Source organism: Panthera tigris, chromosome D2 (assembly GCF_018350195.1).
Source record: "Panthera tigris isolate Pti1 chromosome D2, P.tigris_Pti1_mat1.1, whole genome shotgun sequence".
Lineage (NCBI taxonomy): Eukaryota > Metazoa > Chordata > Mammalia > Carnivora > Felidae > Panthera > Panthera tigris.
This window is the reverse complement of record NC_056670.1, coordinates 3,367,238-3,394,294: the sequence shown is the minus strand read 5'-3', so window position 1 is coordinate 3,394,294 and position 27,057 is coordinate 3,367,238. Positions and strand designations below refer to the sequence as shown.

Here is a 27,057-nt window from a genome sequence, read left to right as displayed (position 1 = left end):
ACATGCCCAGTGGGTGTGGGGGCATGGGGGGGTGCTCTGGGGAGGGGTGGCCAAAGCGGAATGACTCCCTGTTACTGGTCGTGTTACAGTCCTCTTGGGAAACTGCCTGGCCCTGACACAGTTTCCGGGCGTGGCTCTTTGAAAACTTCCTCTATTTCCTCTATGAGGTGGATCTCTTTGATTTCTTCCTCTTTGGGATCCATAATGATAAACCGTATCTTCTGGAAACATGACCCATTTCATTCATGTTTTCAAATTTTGCGTATATTAAAGCAAAGTTGTCTCTTACAATTCCTTTCGTTTCCTGTTTCTGTATGTTTCCTTAGAAGCCATTATTGGACTTTCTCCCTTTTTTGACTAAGTGAGCTGGTGCTTTTTCCATGTAATTATGTTTTTAGTTTTTACTTCTTTTTCTCACAGAAGCAAATTGGATTTATTTGCTGGTTTTAGAGATGTTTAGCACTTATTTGCACTTGCCATCACACTTGTTATTTCTTCCTTGCATTTCTTGGTGGTTTTTGTTTGCTTCTTTTATGAGGTATCAGAACAACTACATCAAATCTTCATAAAAATTTCTCAAAAAAAGAAGCACAGACTCCTTTCACTAAATAAAATAAACATAATCCAGCAGTTTAATTCAAGATTAAAACATCAGTGAGATTCGTACCAAGAATGTAAAACAGACTTATTCAGGAACTATATTAAGATCAATCATTATACGATTAGCTGAAGACAACAGTCATTACTGTCTTCATAGATGATGGATATTATTTCTTATTTTAAAAAGCCAAAAAAATGGGAATAAAAACTTTCTTCACATAATTAAAAAATTTTTTTAAACATAAACTAATATAATGGGGAATCTGGGAGATGTTTCCACGTGAGTTAAAAACAAGATAAGCATTTTTATTGAGACAATTAGCAAATGAAAGGGAAAAAAATGGAAAGAAGGACACACAATTTTTACTGTTTATAAAATACATTCCTGGATAACACTAGAGAATTGACTGGAAAACTACAAAAATATAAGAGAATTAAATTAAAAAAGTGGGTTAAAATTAATAAAATTCACATATATAACATCACTGTATATTGTTATGTATAATAACAACAAAAGATATGGAAACAGACCAACAAAGAAAGGCACAGGGTTCATATAAAGAAAATATTTAAAAAATAAAAACTCCTACAGGACACAAAAGCAAGGACAGATACAGAAACAGAAAGCTCTTGGACAGAAATACTCGACATCAAAAACACTCATTTTTACTCTAATTAATTTATAAGTTGAATGTGTTTCTAATAAAAATGTAGTTTAAAAACTTCATGTAACAAGCTTACATATAGTCAAAACATTAACAGAAAGAGTAACCAGGACACTTTTAGGGAAAAACATCACTGAGATAAGTTAGCAGCACCATATTATGAAGCACAGTTTAAAACATTAACAGTTGGGGCATCCGGGTGGCTCAGTGGGTTAAGCCTCTGACTTTGCCTTAGGTCATGATCTCGTGGTTCCTGGGTTCAAACCCCACGGTGAGCTCTGTGCTGACCGCTCAGAGCCTGGAGCCTGCTTCGGATTCTGTGTCTCCCTCTCTCTTTGCCCCTCCCCCACTCATGCTCTGTCTCTTTTTCTCTCAGAAATAAACATTAACAACAACAACAAAAATAAAGATTAACAATTAAAACTGTGACATTAGCTCATGAAAAGAACTAATGGGATAGAAGAGAAAGTTTCATGTGAACTCCAAATAAATGAGAAAGTGTATGATATAATAAATGCAACATCTCAAATTGGCGGGAAAAGGTGAACTATCTAACATACTGCATGTAGACAATGGCAGAATAGTCTAAAACTATAATTGCTGATTGCCACCTCCTATGGTACCCTGGGATAAATTCCAAATGCAACAATGATTGAAACGTACAGCATGAATTTATAAAGTCATTAATAGAGGATAGCAAATAATTGTAACCTGGGGTTGGCATATCAATAGAAAGACGGACAACGATGATGAACACAGACTTTACAGAAAAAGTAACAGAATGGGCTTGTATGTAAGCATAGGAAACATACTCAAACTTACTCATGAGGACATGGATTAAAAAAATAGATGTTATTTTTATCTATAAGATTGGCAAAAATCCACGTTGGATAGGACATATAGCTGGGGAGACCGCAGACTTATGCACTCTCAGACCTGACAGTTAGAACTGTAAATCATGAGCCCCATGGAATGCATTTGGCATTATCACTAAAACTTACAATTGTATATGCCGTTTGGTAAATGAGAATTTACTGCACTAATATATCAGCACACATTCAAGATGACACAGGCTCTGTGTCATTTATTTCTTCATTGTCAGTAAAAGAGTAACTGGAATTGAAAATTCCATCTATAGTGGGTTTCTAACACAGTATTATATACATATGGAAGAATATTATGTAGCTGTGAAAATAGTTTTGAAGAAATTATTCAGTATTCATATTGAAAGAACCCCAGAATATGTGGTGAGCAGGGAAATAACCCAGCAGGTATAGGAATGAATTACTATTCATCCATCTATATATATTTTTAAATGCTTACTGGAAATCGGAAATGAGCAAGGAATTAATAAAAAAGGTATCTCAGGTGGGGGACTAGATAAATGCAGTTATAATAGTCTTTTGCTTTTTACTCTCTCACACCATCTATGTATCTATATATTTGTATATGTATATATGGAATACATATAGATATATTTTACAGGTAAATGATCAGTTATATAATAAACCTATAGATAGAATATATAGAGAACACATACTTGTATACATGCATATATATATGCATGTACAGAATTTGTATATATACAGATAGAATATATATGTGTATATATATGTCCACATGTATATATTTGAATAGTTACTCAGAGGTTGAGAGGTGGTTTCAAACCCCAGACATTTCACGTCACTGCTATGTCTGTGACCTCGTACTGTCATCAACCTTGCCTTTCAGCAATAGATTTGCTACATGCTTCTGATATTTCCCAGTCCCCACTTCCACCCAAGAGCAGACACCTGCCTCCCTCACATCTGTGAAATCACGGTTACTTATTTTGTGGCTGAATCTTGTCTTTATCGTCCTTTCCCCACAACATAACCACATAAGAACATGCAGTTCCTGAGAATCCTGTCCCTGTCATTGTCTGGTCTAATGTAGAGGTCTGTAGAGTAACCGAATGCTTGCTGTGCTTCCCTGATGTACCAGTGAGTAACCGGGCACCCGGAAGGCCAACTGCCTGCACTCCGAATTACCTTCTCTCTGCAGGAGGCGCGTTGTCTGCAGCCTGGACTGTGAGCGCATAGGTGCGCCCCACTGTCAGCGCCACCCCCTGAGCGATGGTGATGAGCCCCGTGGTTCGGTTGATGGTGAAGTCTCCCTGAGCCCCAGCTAGGATTTCGTAGGTAATCTCCCCGTTGGACCCTTCATCTGCATCCACCGCGGTGAGCTGGAATGGGAAATCACAACATCAGTCTTCGGGGCTCAACTAACTTTCCACCACCATGTCATTCCACTCCCCCAACAAAAGGAGCTTGCTTTCAAAGTAGGAGAAGATAATTTCAAACAACATATCAGATGAAGGGTTAGTATCCAAAATCTATAAAGAACTTATCAAACTCAACATCCAAAGTACAAATAATCCAGTGAAGAAATGGGCAGAGTACATGAACAGACACTTTTGCAAAGAAGATATCCAGATGGCTAACAGACACAAGAAAAGATGCTCGACATCACTTATCATCAGGGAAATACAAATCAAAACCACAATGAGATACCACTTCACACGTGTCGGAATGGCTAAAATTAACAACTCCGGAAACAACAGAAGTTGGTGAGGATGTGGAGAAAGGGGAACCCTTTTGCACTGTTGGTGGGAATGCAAACTGGTGCAGGCACTCTGGAAAACAGTATGGAGGTCCCTCAAAAACTTAAAAATAGAACTACCCCATTACCCAGCAATTGTACTACTAGGTATTTAACCAAAGGATGCAAAAATGCTGATTTGAAGGGGCACCTGTATCCCAAAGTTTATAGTAGCACTATTAACGATAGCCAAACTGTGGAAAAAGTGCAAATGTCCACTGACTAAAGAATGGACAAAGAAGATGTGGTAATATATATATAATGGAGTATTACTCAGTGATCACAAAGAATGAAGTCTTGTCATTTGCAACAGTGTGGATGGACCTATGGATGAAGTATACTATTCCTGGTGAAATAAGTTAATCGAGAAAGACAAATATAGGATCTCATTCATACGTAGAATTTAAGAAACAAAACAGATGAACATATGGGAAGTAAGGGCAGAAACAGAAATGAGAGGGAAACAAACCACAAGAGACCCTTATTGGTAGAGAAAAAACTATGGGTTGACAGAGGGACGTAGATGGCAAATGGGCTAGGTGGGGAATGGGTACTAAGGACGGCACTTGTTAGGATGAGCACTGGATGTTGTAAGTAAGTGATGAATCACTGAATTATGCCGAAACCAATATTGCATTGCATGTTAACTAGCCAAAATTTAAATTTAAAAAAATGTTTATTGTAATAAAACCCAAACAAAACAAAACCCCCAAAGAAACAAAGAAAGTAACATTAAAAATAAAAGTAGGTAAAGAAAGATCTCTTGGCACATTCACTCTTGTTGTCTTGAGCCAATGTTATAGTGCTTGGATTCCGAAGCCATCACGGCAAGAAGGATTTTTTTTTTCTTATGAAAGTGATAAAAGTTTTGGATCTCGAAGAGTATCTTTATTTTAATTTACTAAAGGAAGTAAGAGGAAAGCTCTAACAGAAAATCTAATATCACTATGGGAAATTTAATTTTTTTCCTCTACCTTCCCTCCTGTTCTGGACACATAAACACATATTACTGCCCGGTGACACTGGAGAAAATGACGTGGGTGAAGTTGGCCTTCATTACTCCCTTTCTTCCCTTTGCTCTTGATTTTTACATCCATAAGGCTTTCCTTCTGTCTCAGAAAGTCTCTTGTCCTTGTACCCTCTTTATTTACATTTAGTTTAAGGAAAGGTCTTTAAATCTTATTTGCACCGATTTATGCAAGACTGCAAAGGCCTAGGGTATTACTTTTGCAAAATCACAGAAATGCCTCTGCGATTGTAGAAAATCTTATTAAAAATTAGACTGTCAAGCCCAAGAAAGATTTTTTTGAGAAAAGGGATTGAATTCAGAGGCCCTGAAATAACACCACACGAGCATTTGTAAGGCTAATTCGCATGTGGTTATAGACATTTGTTAAAACTACTGCATACAAGTTAGTTTTGGGTTATTATGTGTGAAAACAGTTAATAATTTAATTTAATAAAGCAAAATTAAGGTAAGAATAACCTAATGTGCTAAATAAGCCTCTTTGACTTGCTGATAAATATAAATTTACCCAGTGGGGATGGGGGCATGGAGAAAAAATAGATTCTACTGGGAAATCTTATGCATTTTACAAACATACACAGAATTTTTTGTCTTCATCATTCCAAAACTGATGGATGGAGATAAGAAAGCTGACCTCATATAGTTTACACATATGGGGAAAACAACAAAAGTTTCTTGATGAAGTCACAATCTCATGGTTCATGAGATCAAGCCCCATGTCAGGCTCTACACTGATAGCTTGGAGTCTACTTGGGATTTTCCGTCCCCATCTCTCTGCCCCTTCCTTATGCATGTTCACTATTCTGTCTCTCAAAATAAATAAATAAACTTAAAAAAAAGTAACTTTAAACTTAAAGAAAGGTTCCTGTTGAATAAAGAAAAAAAATATATAATTGTAATAAATAAAACTATAGAGGGGCGCCTGGGTGGCTCAGTCAGCTAAATGTCCAACTTTGGCTCAGGTCATGATCTCACATTTCATGGGTTTGAGCCCTGCATCGGGCTCTGTGCTGACAGCTTGGAGCCTGGAGCCTGCTTTGGATTCTGTCTCCCTTTCTCTCTGCCCCTAACCTGCTAGTGCTCTGTCTCTCAAAAATAAATAAACGTTAAAAAAAAAAAATTATAGAAAAAAATTTGTGACAATTTTATATCAATTTCTAGCCCCTAATTTTCACTTGAATTCAGTTTTAAGAACGCTGTGTTAATTAATGCCCAAATTCCATGTTCCCCATCCTAATAAAACGTAAACAAAGTACTTTACACACGCCATCATGCCTAAGGGGAAATGCTATGCATACTATGTTCCTTTTGTCATTATCAACTGCATTTAGAATGATAATGTGCATAGAAACAGCAGCTACAAAAATAATTGAGAGGAAAGAAGGGAATTTGAGAGGTTGGCATTCAGTTAGCTGAGATTTGGGGGTGGACAGATGTGGCTGCCAGAAGGAAAAGCATTTTATAAAATCATTCTGGACTTATGGGAGATGACTGACATGGGCCTAAAGGCAAGGGAGAAGGAAACTATTTGCAGAAACAGAGCAGATGAGTGATGTATATTTATGGAGAACTATTCAAGCCAGACCAACTCAATTCTCTTTCATATGTGGGTAACATTAGAAAACTAGTGAGTGGAGGAGCAGAGGAGATATCACTTTTGATTATAGTAAATCACCTAACATAATGTCTCAGGAAATCTTAATTAAAATTTAGCTCAAACTGGATTCAATATTAACACTCTTCCTGGGACTTAAATTGGCTAAAGGAATTTAATGATTAATGGCAAGGCATCAAGTTAAGAAGTGTTGAGGGGCGTGCTGGGGGGACGTAGGTATTGTGGCCGGTCTTATTTAACATTTTCATGAATGATGTCAGAAAGGAGGATAAACTGGATAATAATTAAACTGAGGAAGGCACCCGTCTGGGAGGTGCTATAAATAGCAAATAGGACGGCCACGCACAGATGAGAAAAACAGTCCCCAAAGTGCATAGCCAGCCAACCACGGAGGAGCTGATATATTCAGGGAATATCACTAGCTCCACAGAAACCATCCGGAAGCAGAGACTTTAACAAAGAAGCCCCAAATCAGTTCCACATGTAAGTGACGTATACAGCTTGATACTCCTTTCCAGTCTTTTAGAACTAAATCTTAACACAGTGGGCTAAGAGTCTACATAAGTGAGTCCCCACACATCAAACAAAACTATTGGGAAGAAATTATTGGTGGTCCAAGATTTGAAAAGGGAATGGACACAGTGACTGAATATCCAAAAAATGGTAATTTCCCCTGCATAAGAGCTCAGCAACTCCACTGTGGTGGGGATTTCATTCAATCACGCCCCAAGGACTGCAATCGGTGATCTCTGAGATGAAGGTGTTGAAGGTATTCCCAAAGCAGAGGGAAATCTGCCTGTTAAGTCAAAGAGAGTGGAGGAGGGGCTGACTTACACGGAGAGGCCAAAGTGTCGCTTGCAAGTTACCACAAACTAAAATAAAATCTATGATTTGTAACCGTTTTACTGAAACGTTATGATACTGAGATGGTGAGACCTTGCGTGTCGTGTGTCTATAGCTCTTTTCTGCAGTGTGCTACAGTCCTCTTCATGAAGTGTGACCCTAACCCCCACCCGTTAGGAGGACCCTAACCGCCTCCTCCTTGCTATTCCTATATGTGCGTGCTCCAGACAGCCCGAGCCACCCCTCGCTGCCACAAGAAATAAAGATAAAGATGCATAAATAAATACAACATTCTGATCTGTCCCTGCTATTCCTGTCTAGGTCTGGCTGTGGTTTATCTCTCTCTTCAATCTCTTTCTTGTGCCTGAGAAATGGAAAAAAATATGGCTTTATGTAAAAAGACAAATATAAAGAATGTTGGGTCATAAACTGAACAAAAACTTAAATAGGAGTCTCACAAAAGAAGAAAGGATTAAACAAAAGTCATAGTTCATACAGAGAGAATCATCAGACTTAAGCTATAGTAAAGTGTGAACACGGTATTTTTACGTGCATGGTGGCTAAAGTGACCATGACCAAGTATGTCGAGCAGTTGACGTTTTTGCCTCCTTGGCATCCTGGACCTTGCTTCCACTAAAAGCCACTCGCTTTCCTCGGAGAGCTGCTCACTGCCTCGCAGCCCACGCTTGGCTGGGGCTGGTCTTAGCTCCGGCAATCGGGGTGAGATTCTGGCCTGGACACTGCTTGGTTTCACAACTGGCAAGTTATCCAGGCTGCATACTCAGGGTGACTCCTGGAACCACAGGAGAGGGTAGCTCTGCATTTCTTGAGGACCCTACTGGTCAATTCATATCTGACATTTTCCTCATGTTTGTGTCTGCATTGGGTCTTTCCAAGACTGAGGTCCATGAGAAGAAGATGATGCCAGGAAACAGGGAGAAAATAGCAGTGATGACACTCTTTCTACTTACACCTGAGGCAAATTCACCACTGAACTTTTAGGATATATGAACCAAAAATGTACTTAAAAAAAAAAAGAAAAAGCGAGTTTACTTTGAAATTATGTCAGTTCAACCCTAAAAAAACCAAATATTATAGGAAAAAAATGTTATGACTAGTTACTCTCCTTGGCTTCCTTTGTGACTATTCTTCAGGGGTCTTGTACTTTGAGGTTTTGCTGTGTGGTGCCATGTGGTCATTAATACATCAACCATCTTTGATCTAATGTGTGATTATTCACGACAACGGTCAAGGGTCACGCTACGCAAGTCGAAGAGTTGCCCTTGTGTAGAAATCATGATTAGCTATTTAAAAAATAATAAAAAAATAGGTACACACAGATAAATAACAACAAGTATATGTTTCCCTGTAGTAAAGCAATTCTTTTTCAAACAAAGCAAATTATCTAAATTAATTAAGAATTTATAAAAATGTATGCTTCTTAGAATGTCTTTCTTCCTCCTGTTATTACTCATGTTAACTATTCAAACCAGGCAGACAAAAAACTCGAGACGTGTGTGTAAGTTTTGTAGATATTTAGTCCAAGGTAAGGTCATAAATACTCATGTTTAGTTCTTTTTAAAATGAAGTTCAATTTGCAAAGTGAATTTTGGATTGATGGCATGTGAAAACATGTAAAGCCGAGTTTAGAAGAGTCTGGAAAATTCTGTATCCTTCCACAAGAGTTATAGAAGTAAGCCAACTGAGATCACTTGGTGATAATCATAAAAGCAGAATTAATTCCTGAACTTAATTTAGGGAAAATAATAATCTTGAGAAAAACATTCATTTCTAAATAATTAATGAAAACATACAATGGTCCTAAGCACTGTGCTGTGCTAGGAGCTGGCGGTAAGTTAAAGGTGGTCAATAAAAAATGGGCTCTCCTTCTTCTCCTTCCTCTTTCCTCCTCCTCTTTTTTCCTCCTATTCCCTGTCTTCCTTCTCTTCCTCCCTTCTCCCCCTCCTCCCCCTCCTTATCCTCCTCCCCTTCCTCTGCCTCTTTCTTTCCCCTCCCCTCCTCTCCTCCCCCTCCCCTCCTCCCCTCCTCTTCCTCTTTCTTCTCCTCCTTTCCCCTCCTTTCTTCTCCTTATTTTTGGAATTAACCATCAGCAGAAGAAAGTTATTTATTTATTTTGTTTTTAAGTTTTTTATTTTTATTTTTGAGTGAGACAGAGCATGAGCAGGGCAGGAGCAGAGAGAGAGAGGGAGACACAGAATCGGAAGCAGGCTCCAGGCTCCGAGCTGTCAGCACAGAGAGTGATGCGGGGCTCGAACTCACAAGCTGTGAGATCATGACCTGAGCTGAAGTCAGACGCTTAACCGATTGAGCCACCCAGGCACTCCAACAGAAGAAAATTATTAATAAAACTAGGGCATCTATACTGACATGTTGTGGCAAGTACTACTAGAAATGAACATAAACAATGATTGAGCTACAGGGGAGGTGTGAAAGCCCATTGGCATGGGTCACGTGGAAGTTGGGAGTGAAAGATGGGCACATGATTGAAGAAGATGGATTACACACAGTCATTGGAAAAGGGAAGGGCATGTGCGAGGACCCTGAGGAAAGGGCAGTGGATAAGGGTCTTGGGGACCCTGAATGTGATGTCCTGGAGAAAGAGTAACACGTGACGAAGAAGGGCGACATGTAGAGGCAAGTGATGAACTTGAATCAGTGTGTGACAACTGAATACTGAAAGGATTTACTGGTATTTGAGATCTGATCCATATGGTAGGAAAATCCAGAGAGAGTGCCATCATAGTGGGTCAGAAGTTTACAGAGAATAGCAGTGAATCCATTGAATGGTTCTTATTTATGACAAAAATTACAACTGTGCTTATCTCCAAAAAATGGATCAAAACGTGCACACCTGACTTAGAGAACAAAATAAATTTGAAGGAGGAAAAGTTGTGGTCAACAGCACAGACCCCGGTCCGATAATGAAGAATGTGGCCGTACTTGTCTGTGGGGCGCACGGGCTCCAGCTCTCCCCTAGCCTTCTGCTGCCTGATGATGCAAAGTGTTCACTCTGGGACCCTCACCACCTGAATATCCGTTTCAATCTAGTGCTTTTTATTATTAAGGGAGATAATCTATTAATAAGGAATTTCTTGGTATTCCAGCTTCCAATGCATTTCACCTGGAGAGTCTACAGGAATGGTGCTGCGGTGAGGACTTCCTTAGGAAATACTCACTGTGAAAGGCACTCTATGTCATTTCAAGAACCTCAGATAGTGTCTGGGGCTGGTCTAGTTTGAGTTTTAGCCAAGGCAGACAAGACCGCATTGGGCCACCCGACATTCACTTCTGTTTCCCAGTATGTCATGCCGGATTCCTTTAATTTTGTATTTTGCATTTAATGTAGGTTATTCTTCTGTTTCTCTCTTGGTCTATTTGTGAAAATATCACAACTGCGGTTCTTGAAGGCTTGTGTAATATGTTGCAGAATTACGCTTCTGCTAAACAATTTGTGATTTTCCAATTCTCTTCAGACAGTAAGGGATTACTGAAATAATCCCCTTTGATTATTTAATTCAGCAGAACAAGGACTCAGTGCCCCAGCACATCTGTTATCTTACAGTTCTTATTAGACACATAGACGATGCCTAGTATGAAATGTAGGGTCTTATAAAATGAATACATTTGCATAGAAGTGATATAAAAATATATGGAATTTTCCTCTGATAAACATAAATTACAATCACGACTTGTAATTGATTCATGAAAATACTCACTGAAATTATTTCAGTAGAAAGAAAAGTGCTTTCTTCCTGTTAATACAATGCCTTTATGTTATTTAATTCATGTGTTTCTCTCCAATTCATCACAGGAATCCCTATTTTCAAAATTCTATTCCTTCCTTTATACAATACACGTGGCCCCATCACTACTCCTGACTGAAACTGCTCTTTCAAAGGGGCATCTAGGAGGCAGGACTTCTGGCTCTTGCGGTAGGAGGAGGCTGGATAATCCCTTTCCCAAAAAGTAACAATCTAAGCAAAATTATCAAAAACACCACTTAGGGCTCTACAAATTCACTGAAGTAGAGAAATTGAGAGAAATTATTCATGAAAAACTGTTGTGACATTAGGGAAGGAAAGCAGGGGTCAGTGGCCTTTGTGCTTGGGTATCACTCTACCCCCCACATCCCTCAAGTACAGAAGGTTTGGCACAGAAGGTTTATAAAAGCGGGGCTGGCCATGAAAAGCAGCAGATCTGCTTTAAGAGAAGATAGACAGAATTTGGTGTGGAGTTAAAAGACCCAAGAACAAACCAGTTTGACAATAAATTATATTAAAAAAAAAAAAAAAAAAGACTGAAGCACAGTGGGAAATGAGTGAGGAATCTTCTCAGCTCTGCCCATAGGAGTTGTGGAGTTGGGGGTGTCTCAGCTGAAGTAAGCTGGGACCAAGCCAGAAATTTAGCAGAAAATACAGATAATGAGAGCCCAATAGAAGGGCTATACAGGCTCTGTTCATGTCTGAAACTACTGGCATGCAGACAGGAGACACAGGAAGGTTTGGGGAATCTCCATGCCTACAGGACATCCTGAGCACGGCCTGAACGTTCTGTGCTCGGCCCAACCTATGCTCAGATCAACCGGTAAAGGTGTTTGTGCAAACCTCAGTGGAAATCACTGGCTGGCATTAAGATATAGAGAAACAAGAACAACTCCTAAAAAGCCAGCTAAAAATTGAAAATAAGAATCAAAGCAAAAATCATGCACAGACGTTAGGAGCCACAAACCTAACAGAGACAGGTTCAGCAGATGAAGTCTGTATATGTTATTAAAAGAAAACAAAAACACTTCATAGTTCATATCAAGATCCAGAAGTACTACAATGTAAGTTAAAACAAACGTGGTAATTAAAAAATAAATCTAGAGATTGTTAAACAAAAAATTATTCTGACACTTGCTAACATGGTCAGGAAGGCATCGTCCAGGCCCTTTGTGATATGTGTCAGGACTATCAGCGTAGGGGAGAAGGAGGGCTCAGCTCAACTCCAGCTGCGGTAAAGGCAGCTGAGGACTTCCAGCTATTGACCAGAGTGGATGGAAAATTATTAACGGAAGACATCAAGTGTAGGGGGATTTTTGTTAAAACAACTTAGCAGGATTTTTGCAGAAGGCAGGCGAGGGTGATCAGATACCAGGGTAGGCGATGAGGGATTTGATCGGATACTGAGGTTAGGGGCTGTCTATAACGAGGGGAATGGGATTCTTGCTGAAACTGGGCTGGGCCGACCAAAGACAAGGCCCAACCATGAGGCCTAATTGAAAAGGTTCACCATAGCTGAACTAAACTTTGCTCAGGAAGAGAGTTTTTGTCAAGAACTAAGAGGTCCATGGATCTGAATAATAGATACAAATAGAACACTAGTGCACCTAGACACATCACACCCAAATTGCTGAAACACAAAGAATATCTTAAGAGCAGAAAAAAAATAAGGACTCATTTCATAAAAGGAAACAGTGTGTCATTCACGGCTGACTTCTCATTACAAATAATAGAGGTCAGTAAGCATAGGAATGACATATTCAAAGGGTTGGGATGAAAAACAACCACCCTCTGTCAACCAAGTATAATATATCTGGTGAGACAATCCTTCAAATTGAAGGCAAAATAAAGACATTCAATCATTTATATAATACATCATATTGATGAAACAAAGGATGGAACCACATGATAATCTCAATAAATACAGACAAAGCAATTGGTAAAACTGTCCATTTATGAAAAAGGTGATTCAACAAACTAGAAATAGAAGGAAACTTCTTCAACGTGACAAAAACTATCTACAAAGCCACCAAAAGCTGGCATTATACTTAAAGATAAGGGCTCAAGGCTTTCCCCTAAGATCAGGAACATAAAAAGGATGCTCTCACCACTTCTATTCAACATTGTACTGGAGGTCCCAGGCAGTGCAATAAAGTATGTAAAAGAACAAAAACAATAAAAAGCATCGGATTGGTAGGATGAAGTAAAACCATACTTATTTGAAGAAGATACGGTTATCTATGTAGAAAATGCTAAGTAATCTACAAGAAACCATGAAAGCTAGCAAATGACTACCAAAGCTAAACAAAATCTGTTGCATTTTCTTTCTTTTTTTGCATTTGTGGTGAGCAATCCCAAAATAAAATATTTCCATCCATGATGGCTTCAAAGATGACAAAATAACTATGAATAAATTTAGCAAAGTATGTGCAAAATGTACACACCAAAATCTACAACATTGCTGAGATAAATGTAAAAGTATATGGAAAGAGAGTCCATGTTCATAGATTGAGAGATTCAATACTGTTAAGATGGAAATTCTCCACAATTTATTTGATTTATAAATTCACTATAACCTCTACCAATATCCTTATCAGGCTTTGTTTTGTAGAATTTGTCAAGTTAATCCTAAAATTTCTATGGAAATATAAGGGACCCAGAATAGCCACAGGAATTTTAGAAAAGATAAATAATTTAAAAAGACTTATACTATATGATTTCAAAATATATTATCAACCTTCAATAATCAAGACAATGTGGTTTAGGAATAAAGTAAACATATAGATTAATGGAACAGAAGTTCAGAAATAACCTCTTCCATTTATGGCTAACTGATTCCCAACAAAGATACCATGGTAATGCAAGGATGAAAAGATAGTTTTTACATGGTGAGACAATTAGATATTTCTATGCAGAAGATTAAAAAAATAGAGGTGAACTGAAACCTTTATGTTACAGCATTTAAAATGGATCACTTGTACAACATAAAAGCTAAAAGTATGAGCCTCACAGATGATAAGAGAAAATGTTCATGAACTTACTTGGCAAAACCTTCTCAAAAATGACATCAAAAGCATGATACACAAAAAAGAAAAAAAATAATAAATTAAACTCTCTCAAAATTAAAAGCTTTGATCTTTTAAAACCACTGCTAAGAATATGGGAGACACAACACAGACTTTGAGAAAGTATGTGGTAATCATATATCGGATAATGGACTTGTGGTCATAACTTACAAAGAAGAATTACAAGTCAATATGAAGAAGATAAGCAGTACAAATAAGAAAATGGGCAGATGATTTGAATAGACATTATATCAAAAATAGAAAAATCACTAACAGGCACATGAAAAGATCTCAAAATCAAGACTCCTTCAGGAAATGAAAATTAAAACCACAATGAGATATGGCAAGATACCTGCTACGGTGGGCTTAATAAAGACTAACGATACCAAGTGTCAGTGATGATGTGGACATGTAAAATGGTACAGTCGCTTTGGAAAGGGGTTTGGCAGTTTCTTGAAAAGGTAAGTGCGTATCTCTTACATGACTGAGCAAGTCTACTCCAGGTATCTACGTATACACCCAGTAGAAATAAAAAAGTGTGTGTCCATAGGAAGGCCTACAGAGAATTCATAGCTACGTTATTCATATTCTCCAAAACTGGAACAGTTCAAATGTTCATCAGTTGCTGAACAGATTAATAAAACCTGGTGTTTTTATACAATGGAATACTATTGAGAAATTCCAAGAAAGAGAACTACAGTACTGAGTCACGCTACAGCATAGATGGCTAAATAAAGTCACAGTGCTGCTACTAAATATACTATTGAGTCATGCTAAATGAAAGACACCACCTCTCCTCCCCCCAAAAAGATTACCGCATGTTGTACAATTCCATATTTTTGAGATTTTTAGATAAGGCACATTTTTTTAGAGATAAAAAGCAGAACTAGGGTCCCAGAGTCAGGGCTGGGGGGAGAATTAACTGCAAGCAGGCACAAGGAGCCATTCTGGGTGATGACAATGTTTGGACCTGGATTGTGGTCACTGTTACATAAGTGTCTAAATTTACTAGAAAATCACCCTGATGATGAATGTGTATTAGGACATGTAAATTATGCTCAAGGATGCTCTCCAAAATTACGAAGGAATGTAGACTCTTTACCCGTCCTTACCCATTTTGCCTTTCTAATGCATTGACAGGATATCATTCAGGCCGACCAGAACCATTCTAATTATTCATTCCTTGTCTTGTGATTTGATTCACTTTTCTCCTTTCTTTCTTCTTCCAACGCACATTTCAAAGTTTAGGTCTTGGTTGTATTTCATAAACAGGTGTTTCTATCTTTGAAACCACTATGACCTCCTCTACTCTCAGGTAATTGTCTTCAGCTCCATGTTATTCCATGACACTTTTGCAAACCTACCCCTTCTTCCTGAGAATGGACAGAAGGGAAAGTTCTGGAAGGCAAGGAAACATCAGCCTTAGGGAACAAAGGTAGAACACAATCAGCAAATCCCACTCTGGAATGCTGAGCCTGTGTTAAGAAAAGTAATAAAAGGTAAACCAGGTAAAAATGTGGAATATGGAATGAGAATAAACAAAGATTTAAAGGAAGCATATCTTTATACTTTTCTCTGAGAGAACACTTCAGAGCAAGAATATAACCCTGTCAAAGGCTCCTCTCAGATGTGATATTGAGTTGTGGCTGATGCTAGAGAAGGCCACTGCATTTGGCTTTTGTATGAAGCCAACGTATAAGACCCACCTGGGATCACTTGGAAATGTAGCTCTCCAGGGTACCTTCTGTGTGGTTTGGACAGATTCGGGGTCAACACGGTATTGTCTCACGACAGACAAATGCCTGGTACGCTAAGATCATGCCCAGAAGCTTATGTCTGTGAAAACTTGTACCTGGGGGATGGTGTATGGTTATGATGCCAGACCAGATGAAACTCAGAGTTTCCTGAGAGATAGTCTCTACTGCCTACTCTGGTATTGAAAAATGCATGATATGTGAGAAAAACCTGATTTTTTTGGAAAGTGGAGAAAACATAGCAATATTAATTGAAGTGTGCTGTGTTAAACGTTTAACCTCTTGGCCTCAGCTCTATGATATAATAAAGGATTTCTGGTTCACTTATGCAGTCAGATCAAAATGAAACTTGAGTGGATATTGATCTCCTGGATAGAAAGATTATTTGGGAAGGCAACCTAAAACTCACCAGCTAGGTAATAACCGTGGAGAGAGATTTGTTGGAGAAAGAATTTAATTTATGTTAATTTATGTTTGAAAAAATTTCATACAGACTTGAATATCACCGTTAACACTTACGAAAAGGTGTAAGTAAAAAAGGATGAAGGAAATAACTAATCTTTAAAATGTTGAAGAAATATTAGATAATCTACTTAGGGAAAGATACAGTCGGAAATGTATTTTGCAGAGGGAATTCTAACTCCTTACTGGATAAAAGATATTCTCGTGCTTACCAGTGTTCTAGGAAGTCTGCTTTTATTTACTAGGTATTATAGAAGTTGCTACAACAAAAATTTTAGGAGAATGCCTCACGTATATGTATCAAGGGGGTAAAATATCCTGAGTGTCGATGATTTAGAAGACATTAGAAACTGCATTCAGACACAAAACTTCCACTAGGCTATTGTCATACAAATTACATTGTTAACTGCCCTGTATCCTAACCTGAAGCTAAATAAACTTGGAGCTAGAAGAGGCCTATTGGATCTCAAGGTTGGCAGTCAGTCTGAACCTAAGACCATTGACTCTGGTCAAGCAAACTGGGCAATGTAATCTAGGCATCTCCAGATTATGCTCTCTGCAGCCTTAATGTGAACTTTGAAGCTAAAAAACATATGGGGCTACTAGTCAGCCCTCTTCTGTTGGGCATGTCCCAGACTAATCTAAGATGGCAGTCAGGTCAGTTGAGTGGGTGTTTAGCAAAGGTATCTTTCCGGTGTATAATTCAGGAGGAGGTATGAACATCATTAACACCACCATGATCATTAATATTTTAGGGACCATTAAAAGGGTTGTTACTGGAGATGGTTACTCTCTTGGTGTTCCTATCCCCGATAAAAAGCCCAAGAATAAAGCTGCAACAGTAAGACTTTTAAAAGTGTTTCTTGGGGCGCCTGGGTGGCGCAGTCGGTTGAGCGTCCGACTTCAGCCAGGTCACGATCTCACGGTCCGTGAGTTCGAGCCCCGCGTCAGGCTCTGGGCTGATGGCTCGGAGCCTGGAGCCTGTTTCCGATTCTGTGTCTCCCTCTCTCTCTGCCCCTCCCCCGTTCATGCTCTGTCTCTCTCTCTGTCCCAAAAATAAATAAAAAACGTTGAAAAAAAAAAAAATTAAAAAAAAAAAAAAAAAGTGTTTCTTTATATTGCCTGAGAATTTGGAGGGCTCGCTCCCTTTCTGTGGCAACTTCATAATCCTTGTGTAGAGGCTCACTGAATCTCATTACTCAAACTCTGAGACTGTGAACTGTAGACCTTCGATGCTTTCAAGCTTGTACGTTCTCTCATGCTCAGTTCCTACCTCATTACCTCGAATACAGATTTCCTCAAAGTTGGCTTCCATAAGTTGCCATAGCCCATGCCTTAACTCATCAATTGAAGGACCCTGTCTAAAATACTTCTTTAATAAATCTTCCACTGTCTACAATTGCTGAATTGCCTATAGGCAGAAATGCCTATAAAGACAGGGGCTTGGGGAATAAAGCAGTGCATACTTGGCTTAGTGAAAGAAAGGCAAAACTTTTACCATTCAGTTCCTCTCCTCTCCACCGGCATTCGGAGTGGTATCTCCCTTACCTTTGGTTGTACGCATCCATCTCCAATAACCTCACACCCCCTTCCCTGCCTGTGTGCACTGACTGTCCTCATAGGTTCATGCAATGAAGCCCTCCCAGCTGCTCAGGCCCTAACAGACCATCCTCCCCACTCATGTTCTAAAGGACACTCATAATATTCTTATTCTTTTCCATGTAATATAGAAAATTCAATAGTGGTTTGTGGGGCCTGGGTGGCTGACTTGGTTCAGTGTCTGTCTCTTGATTTCGGCTCAGGTCATGATCTCATGGTTCATGGGTTTGAGCCCCATATTGGGCTCTGTGCTGACAGTGCAAAGCCTGCTTGGGATTCCCTCCCTCTCTTTCTCTGTCTCTCTCACAAGATAAATAAATAAACTTAAAAGAAATTCAATAATGGTTTGAGATATTTTCTTAAAATTTTTTTTTATGTTTATTTTTGAGAGAGGGAGACAGAGCATGAGCGGGGGAGGGACAGAGAGAGAGGGAGACACAGAATCCGAAGCAGGCTCTAGGTTCTGAGCTCTCAGCACAGAGCCCGATGCGGGGCTTGAACTCATGAACCACGAGATCATGATCTGAGCCGAAGTCGGACGCTTCGCCGACTGAGCTCCCTGGAGCCCTGGTTTGAGATATTTTCTGGTAACTCCACTGTGAATGGAGATGACCTCTTACAATATATATGGAACTCCTCAGGGGTTAGCACTTTCTTCATCCTTTTCCAGAGCATCTAGGTTAGCACCAGGCACATAAAAATCTATATAAATTAAATTATAATTTGTCTAAGAAAATACATATTTAACATGTGTTTGTAACATGCATGTATATTAGGGCTTGTTCAATGGTATTTTTGCTTGTTTTATTTGCCAAACTGAATGAGGAAGTTTACTATGCTTCCAAGAAATCTCCTCTGCTCTATTTGAAATATTGGCTTTTTCCTAAGATTCCCTATCTTTGAAATGTCTCAATATGCAAGTATTTTTCTTATACTCAAATGATTATGCTTTGACATTGTAGCATAATTTACTGCAAGAGGGAGTTGAGGGGAGAAGATACCTTTATTCTTTGTTTGAAACAATAGCTGGAAAAAAAAGCTAACATACTTTGGTATAAAGAAAAAATATATATATATTAAACATTTTTGTTTCTTCTAGTTTCTAAGTTTCAAATCAATTACCTAGTAAACCAGAAATATGTAGAACTGTAATGATGAGAAATAATATTGTCAGAATTCAAAATGTACAATGTAGATGATATTAAAAGCAATCACATACAATTAAACAAAAAGCTTTATAAAGATGCAAGCATTTAAGCATTACTTATTGAAATTCACCACGGACAGCTTTCACTGTGACAATCCAAAACATGCTATATAAATATAAAAGTAAATTAACTTAATTGCCTTTACAAATAGATTTTCTTTGAAAATCTGGGTTTCTATATATATCAGGGAAGGGGGATGATGATTGAAAAATAATATAAAAGCCAAATGCAAGAATTAATTTTTACATATACAAGTTAAAAATGCAGATGTTGGTGATCACTGTATTGATTTCATTAATATTTCCCCCAAGTTTATCAAATGGGAAAGCTTACTCTACACAACATAACTCTTGGGGTCTTAAGAGCCATTTACATGTTAAAACATTTCATAATGTTCAACTGGATTATCTGAGCCATATTTATCATCATGATAAAACAAAAAATATTATATTCCCTTTTTCCCTATGACTGAAGGTCAGAAATTAAATCTTAGTGGTTCCTTTTCTCCTTATGATACTCAACACAATGAATGATTTTCCAGTAAGTGTGTTAATTATTCCCCTTTGCTTCTCTAAAAGCATATGTGATTACTTTCTCATGACATGTTTTCTGTCAGATTGTTTAGCCTCTCAAGAGCTTTCATTGGAAAAATTCTTCTGACTAATCAAGCTAGAAAGTACTACATTCTAGGATGCTATTCAAGAATGCAAATACATCTGAAGTTCAGTTGATTAGTTTTTAAATCACTTTAACCTGAAATATAGATAATTTCCCAACAGCCATACAATAAATTAAAGAACACTTATTTTACCTGCATCCATTAATCCCTTTATCCATTTGTTCATTAAATAAAAATGCATAAAAGGTTTACTATGTACCAGGTGTTGGGCCAGATGTCATATACAAATTCTAGTGAAACAAGACAGAGAGAGAAACTAACCAAGTCTACGCTGCATTTGAGCTTATTAACTATTAATGTGAGAAACAGATAATTAACATTATAATAAGAAATTCTGAAATATGCTATGAAGGAAGAATCAGGATGCTCTGGGATAACAGAGGGAGCATAATTTAGGAAGGGAGTCCTAGAAGGCTTCTTTGAGGAAGAGACACTTAAACTGAGATCTTAATGATGACCGGCATACGCATAGAAGTAGAAGCATTCAAAGAACAAGAGAAAAGTAGTTGGTAAGAATCAAACTGGAGAGTAATCAGCAGACTGGTCATGTGAGACAGTGACTGACCTCTATTCCTAGAGTTGTGGGAAATCCCCAGAGGCATCAGCATGGCAATGATTGATATGCTTCCAGGTTTGCAAGAGTCCTGTGGCTGCCAAATGGAGAAGGGGAGACAGAAGATAGAATGAAGCCCAAAGAAGGGCCCGCCTGGTCAGCATGAATGATGAAGGCAGCTCTCGGGAGGATGGAGGCTGTGGGAAAAGACTCGAGCAGGTGCATTTGGCTCGTACATAAGGAGGAACCAGTAGGACTTGGTAACCGACAGAGAGGAGGGAGTAAATAATGTGGCAGGAATGACTCCGCTTTCAAACCTGAGCAACTAAAGGGAAGGTGTTGCTTTTTCACAGGTGCGAAATCTCATCCACATGAACAAAATACAGATCGCGTAATGAGGTTTCGAATTCAACATGGGCAACTAACCCATATAAATTAAGAGTTGTGATTTTAGGCATATATTCTCATTCTAATGCAAGTGGGCTTGGGTAAGAAATTGTATGGTCTTCATTAAAATTAAATTGTTTCAGGGACACCTGGGTGGCTCAGTCAGTTAAGGGTCCGACTTCGGCTCAGGTCATGATCTCACGGTCCGTGAGTTCGAGCCTCGCGTCAGACTCTGTTCTGACAGCTCAGAGCCTGGAGCCTGCTTTGGATTCTGTGTCTCCCTCTCTTTCTGCCCTTCTCCTGCTTGTGTTCTGTCTCTGTCTCTCAAAAATAAATGTTAAAGATAAATTTAAAAAATTTAAATTGTTTCAAATACCAAAAATAAATGAAATTTTTTTTACAAATGTAAAAATATGCTTACATTTTTGTAAGTTTTCCTCATCAAATCTATCAGGTATTTGCTGAAATACTAAATTCCACCAAGATTTTGAATAAATATACCCCTCAGACGTTAGTCATGATATCACAAACCCAAACACACACTCACACAACACACACATTCACCACAGAGAACAATGTCATTATTTGACATAAAGTAAATTGTCAAAAGGCATTGATATATGACATGGGTTTATCCTAATTTTCTTTATACTGTTGGAAATTATGAAAAATCATTTTAATATATAATTTTATGTGTAGTGTGTATGTTCCTCCACATAGTACTAACTAGTACCCATAACAGAGAAGGATATATACAGATAAGGCAGTAAAGGTTATTAATAATCATAAATGTTTTATATATTCCATGAGAATAATTCAATAATAATAATAACTAGATAACATTTATATGAGACATATTTTCAAGTACACATGTAGCAGTAGTTTATATAACTAATTAAAGCTCGGAACACCTTTGTGAAGCTGATACTATAATTATCACCTTTTTCAGGTTAGAAAATGAAAGCAGAGATGACTAAGCTCTTTGTATGGAGACACATAAGGATCCGAAGTGGGGACACAGCTAGTTGGGCTCCAGAATCTCTTGTCTTTAAATTGGATTCGGTATCAACTCTGTCACTTATAAACATTGTGAATTTGGACCAATCATGTATCAGTGTATCGACTCAAATTCTTTATTGAATGAGGATATGAACAAGAAATATTTTCAAAGTAGTTTCAAGCTCTAATATGCAGTGACCTGTGACACAGCCTAAGTTAAATGTATCAGCAACATCTTCAGTGCAGAGTGCTTCCTAAAATATATATTTTTCAATGTTTATTTATTTCTGAGAGAGAGAGAGAGCAAGCAGGAGAGGGGCAGGGAGGGGGGTTTTATAGAGAATCCGAAGCCGGTTGGGCACTGTCGCCAGGGATCTCGAGGGCTTGAACTCATGAACCGCTTGCCGTCAGACACCCAACCAACTGAGCCACCCACGCACCCCACTGGAGTGTTTTCTATATGAAGCACAATAAACGCGTAGCCTGGCTGAAACTGTGGACTTAGAGAGAGGGCCCTGGGGGATAACACTCTGAATGGCAGAGGGAATTCTGAAGCGAAACAAAATGTATTTGTAGAATGAGGCTTTTTCTAAACGGACTGAGAAAGCTTTGGGGGAATACATTCCATGGCTATCTGGCGAAGCCCTACCATGAGGAAGTGATGTGCTGACCAGTGGTGGTTAGACATCAAGAAGAGTTCCTGTCCTAAAGGAATTTACAGTTCAGCAGGGGGACAGGCATGTAGGCGCTAAGCTTACTGCAAGGTGCGGTAAAATGTGAGCCAGATAACAGTTGCCAGATGGTTGTGTGGGAGTATGCTGAAAGGAACAATTCATTCTGACTTGCTAGAGAAACGAAGGCTTTATTTAAAAAATAACATTTGAGGGACACCTGGGTGGCTCCATCGGTTAAGCATCCAATTTAGGCTCAGGTCACGATCTCGCGGTTTGTGGGTTCGAGACCCACATTGGGCTCTGTGCTGACAGCTCGGAGCCTGGGGTCTGCTTCAGTTTCTGTGTCTCCCTCTCTCTCTGCCCCTACCCAGCTTGTGCTCTGTCTCGCTGTCTCTCAAAAATGAATAAACATTAACAAAATTAAAAAGGAAAAAAAAAAACCCTCTAAAAAGTAACATTTGAACTGTGCAAGATATAATTTCGTTCAAACCTTGAAATTTCAGAGATGTCGGTAACCACAGAATGGGAAGGGATATTTCATGCTGAAGTTAAACAAAACGAACAAAATAAAACCCTCTATATGATGTCAAAGTCAATTACATGGAGGGATGTGCCAGGAGAAGACGAACATATTTGAGGTGTGACAGAGATGTGCTAGACGACATGTGTAGAGATTGGGCCCTTCCTCGGATGAGGACCTGTCCTGCCTCGTGTTTTGGAACAACCACCTGTGGGAGGGGGGTCAGAGTCCCCTGTAGTAGCCTAATTCACCACAGGGCATAGACACAGAAAGGGAAGTCATGGCAGATCCATTTTGAAAGAGCAATTCCAGAACCTGGACATCTGGATCCGTGTAGGTGAAGGAGGGGATACAAGACAGAAATCTGAGGTTGCTGCTAAGGCCTGTATGATCTTAGGCTCACGGGGCCCGTCCCAATGTAGCAGCTGCCTAAGAAGACAGGATGCGTGTGTGTGAGTCTGTGTTTCTGTATTAGATGAAAGATGATGGATTAGCTCATTTATCTCGGAGTGTGTCCAATCTGAAGTGCCTGTCAAAAGCCTGCATTACCACGTGCAACAGATACTTGAACACCAGCTTGATGTTCAGGTGGCCACGGGGCATTTAACTTTGGGAGGTGTGAGTACGCATAGCGCTAATGACTAACAACATGGGAATACAGGACACAGAAAGAAAACTGCACGTTGATTTCTGGAGAATGTTAATATTTAAAGAATGAGAAGTGAACAGGGAGCCAGCGACAAAGTACCTCAGTCACCAGGGAGGTTTTCTATGAAACGGTACAGATGAGAGCTTTGCCCCGATGGAGGAAGGAGAAGTGCTCTTGTATTTGACAATTAAAGATGGACTCACATGGCTTGCATTTTGTATACTTCTCATGGTACCACGTCAGTGAAAGAAAATAATAACAATGAATAATTATAAGGAAATAAGTTAATCAGTTCTGCAAATGCATCAATCAATCCAAGTGCCTGGATGGGTCAGGGTGGGAAGGCAGTGTGAGGCTGGACCTGGGAAGGGCATGGAGACCAGCACATGGGGAGACTCAGGAACAGTGACAGACCAACAGGATGGCGTCAGTACAGAGGGGACATGGCTGTAGTGGAGGGAAATGGAGAGAAATGGAATTATTAGTAGAGCACGGGTGAAGGTGAGGAAAAGGGGGGGGGATGAGTAAGAAGCAGGACAGAAGAAAATGGGAACTGAAGAATGAGAAAAATGGAAAGATGGGGGTAAGGATCCAAGGACTCAGCACCACATAAGACTCTATCTTGATACATTAGGGATTCCAATTTTCACACGTGTGAAACACTGGGAGGGCTCAAGATGGGTTTTCTCAAAACTGGCTGCATATTAGAGCTGCTTTGTTTTGTTAAATCAAATCTCTCACAGTGGCTCTACTGTGATTGGCACATCACATATACAAAAATACCTCAGGGTGAAGTCTAGGCATCAATATTAAAAAAAAAATAATGTTTATTTCTTGAGAGAGGGGTGGGGGAGGAGCAGAGAAAGAGGGAGGCACAGAACCCAAAGCAGGTTCCAGGCTCTGAGTTGTCAGCAAATGTGGGGCTTGACTTCATAAACCATAAGATCATGACCTGAGCCGAAGTCAGACCCTTAACTGCCTGATATTTAAAAAAATTTTTTTTTAACTTTTATTCATTTTTGAGACAGAGAGAGACAGAGGATGAGCGGGGAAGGGGCAGGGAGAGGGAGACACAGAATCTGAGGCAGGCTCCAGGCTCTGAGCCGTCAGCACAGAGCCCAATGTGGGGCTCGAACTCACAGACTGCAAGATCATGACCTGAGCCGAAGTCGGTCACTCAACCGACTGAGCCACCCAGGTGCCCCCTGACTGATATTTTTAAAGGCTGCTCAGGAATATCTCTATATTCATTAAGGATCAAGAACACCAATGAAAGTTGTACAATTTTAAGAACAGCATCCATAGAGTATGGACTAGACTTAACTACTGATATGAAAATCTACATCTTCAAAATATTAAAATTACATACCAAGATCTGTATCTTCAATACACAGCAGTTGGTTTTTCGAGAAAACCAGCAATGTGTGAAATGAGACCTAAGACAACACAGCATGATATTCGTTGGTGTCAAACCTGCAGAGTTTCACTGATGGCCTACAAAAAGCTCTTTCAGGCCAAAAATCATTCTCACTCATGCCCCCAACTTCCCCCTCAACACGAGATATGCTAGTACTCTGATTGCACCTCATTTCCAGGTATGGAAGGTACAGATGGTGTTTTGTGACAGCACTGCCCTGGCGGGGCAGGGGCGGGGTGCTCAGGACCCATACACATGAGAATCACGCTGTTCCTGTTTCAATACTCAGGTATCAGAGATATAAAGTCAGAGGACCAATTTATAAGGACCTGATTACTCACACCTTTATGCCTAACCTATCTGCTTCTCGCAGTCAAGGATGTTTCCACCAAGAAGGTGCTGGAATAATCGAGAATGTACTTCCTCAGGCCAAGGCAGTCTCGGGGCCACATTGAAAATAATAGATTCGGAACGTCCTGGTTAAAATATACTTAGCATAACACCCTCCAGTTCCATCCACGTAGTTGCAGATGGCAAGATTTTATTCTTTTTGATTGCCGACTAATACTCCATTGTGTATATATACCCCATCTTCTTTATCCATTCATCCATCAATGGACATTTGGGCTCTTTCCATACTTAGGCTATTGATATAGCGCTGCTATAAACATGGGGGTGCATGTGTCCCTTCGAAACAGCACACCCGATAGTATCCCGTGGATACCCAGTAGTATCCTAGTAGTGCAATTGCTGGGTCGTAGGGTAGTTCCAGTTTTAGTTTTTTGAGGAACCTTCATACTATTTTCCACAGCGGGTATTATGCCAAGTGAAATTAATCAGTCAGAGAAAGACAAAAATCATATGACTTCACTCCTATGAGGACCTTAAGAGACAAAACAGATGAACATAAGGGAAGGGAAACAAAAATAATATAAAAACAGGGAGGGGGACAAAACAGAAGAGACTCATAAATATGGACAACAAACTGAGGGTTATGGGAGGGGTTGTGGGGGGGGGGATGAGCTAAATGGGTAAGGGGCACTAAGGAATCTACTCCTGAAATGATTGTTGCGCTATATGCTAACTAATTTGGATGTAAATTGAATAAATAAATAAATAAAACAAGTTAACAAAAAAAATAAAAATAAATAAAATGTACTTAAAATCTGTTATCCGAGGAGCTCTCTGCTGGACAGTCTCTATTCACTGTCATCTTTGCTTCTAATGTTCTTATTCTTTCTGACACCAGAATAGTAACTAAAAGTAAATGAGGTGATATCGTGCTGGGTCAGTGCGGAAAGACAGGGCTGGCAAGGGCTGGGTGGGTGCAGCACAGAATTTATTTTGTCATTCTTATGAGGCAGGGACAGGTCCCAGTTCTAAATCATTTTGCTTTGTTTACACATTTTTCTCTCAATAGGAAATCGATTTCCTTCTATTTCCAGGCCCTTGAAGGATGTTTTATAGCCATGCCACTCTTTTACCACATGCCAGGAATAACATTTAAAATACTAATTATAAGTCTTTATCTCTTGGTGCTTAAGTAACTTTTAAAGATAGAGCCATATAAACACAAATGACACTCTATCTTCATAATCTGCATGGTTCAGGAAGTTATATAAAATATGAATCTTTAAAGGCAAAGAAAGATCTATTTTATAAAGAGATACATAAGGGAAATTAACTGTTTCAGCCAGCAAATGCCAGAAATCAGCTTTTGATCCCCCAAGGCAGACATTTTTTGAGATATAGTTCCACCACATAATTGCTATCATTTTCTCAGTTACACTTTCCAGCTCCCTGCTGGCTTTTTTTTAATTTTTTTATTTTTTATGTATAAACTTACTTTTACTTCCAATTATGTTATTATAGAGATAAGAATCAGGTCTAATTAAATAATAACATGACAACGAGTGTCA

The 27,057-nt window shown here is 39.1% G+C and overlaps 1 protein-coding gene across 1 annotated transcript in view; it reads right to left on the bottom strand.

The window, feature by feature from the left end:
• The window catches only part of PCDH15 (protocadherin related 15), an 833,394-nt gene that overhangs the window by 302,841 nt on the left and 503,496 nt on the right, over positions 1 to 27,057 (bottom strand). The window contains 1 exon segment of the mRNA XM_042960326.1: positions 3,296 to 3,489. Within this exon segment, the coding sequence (XP_042816260.1) occupies positions 3,296 to 3,489 (194 nt within the window).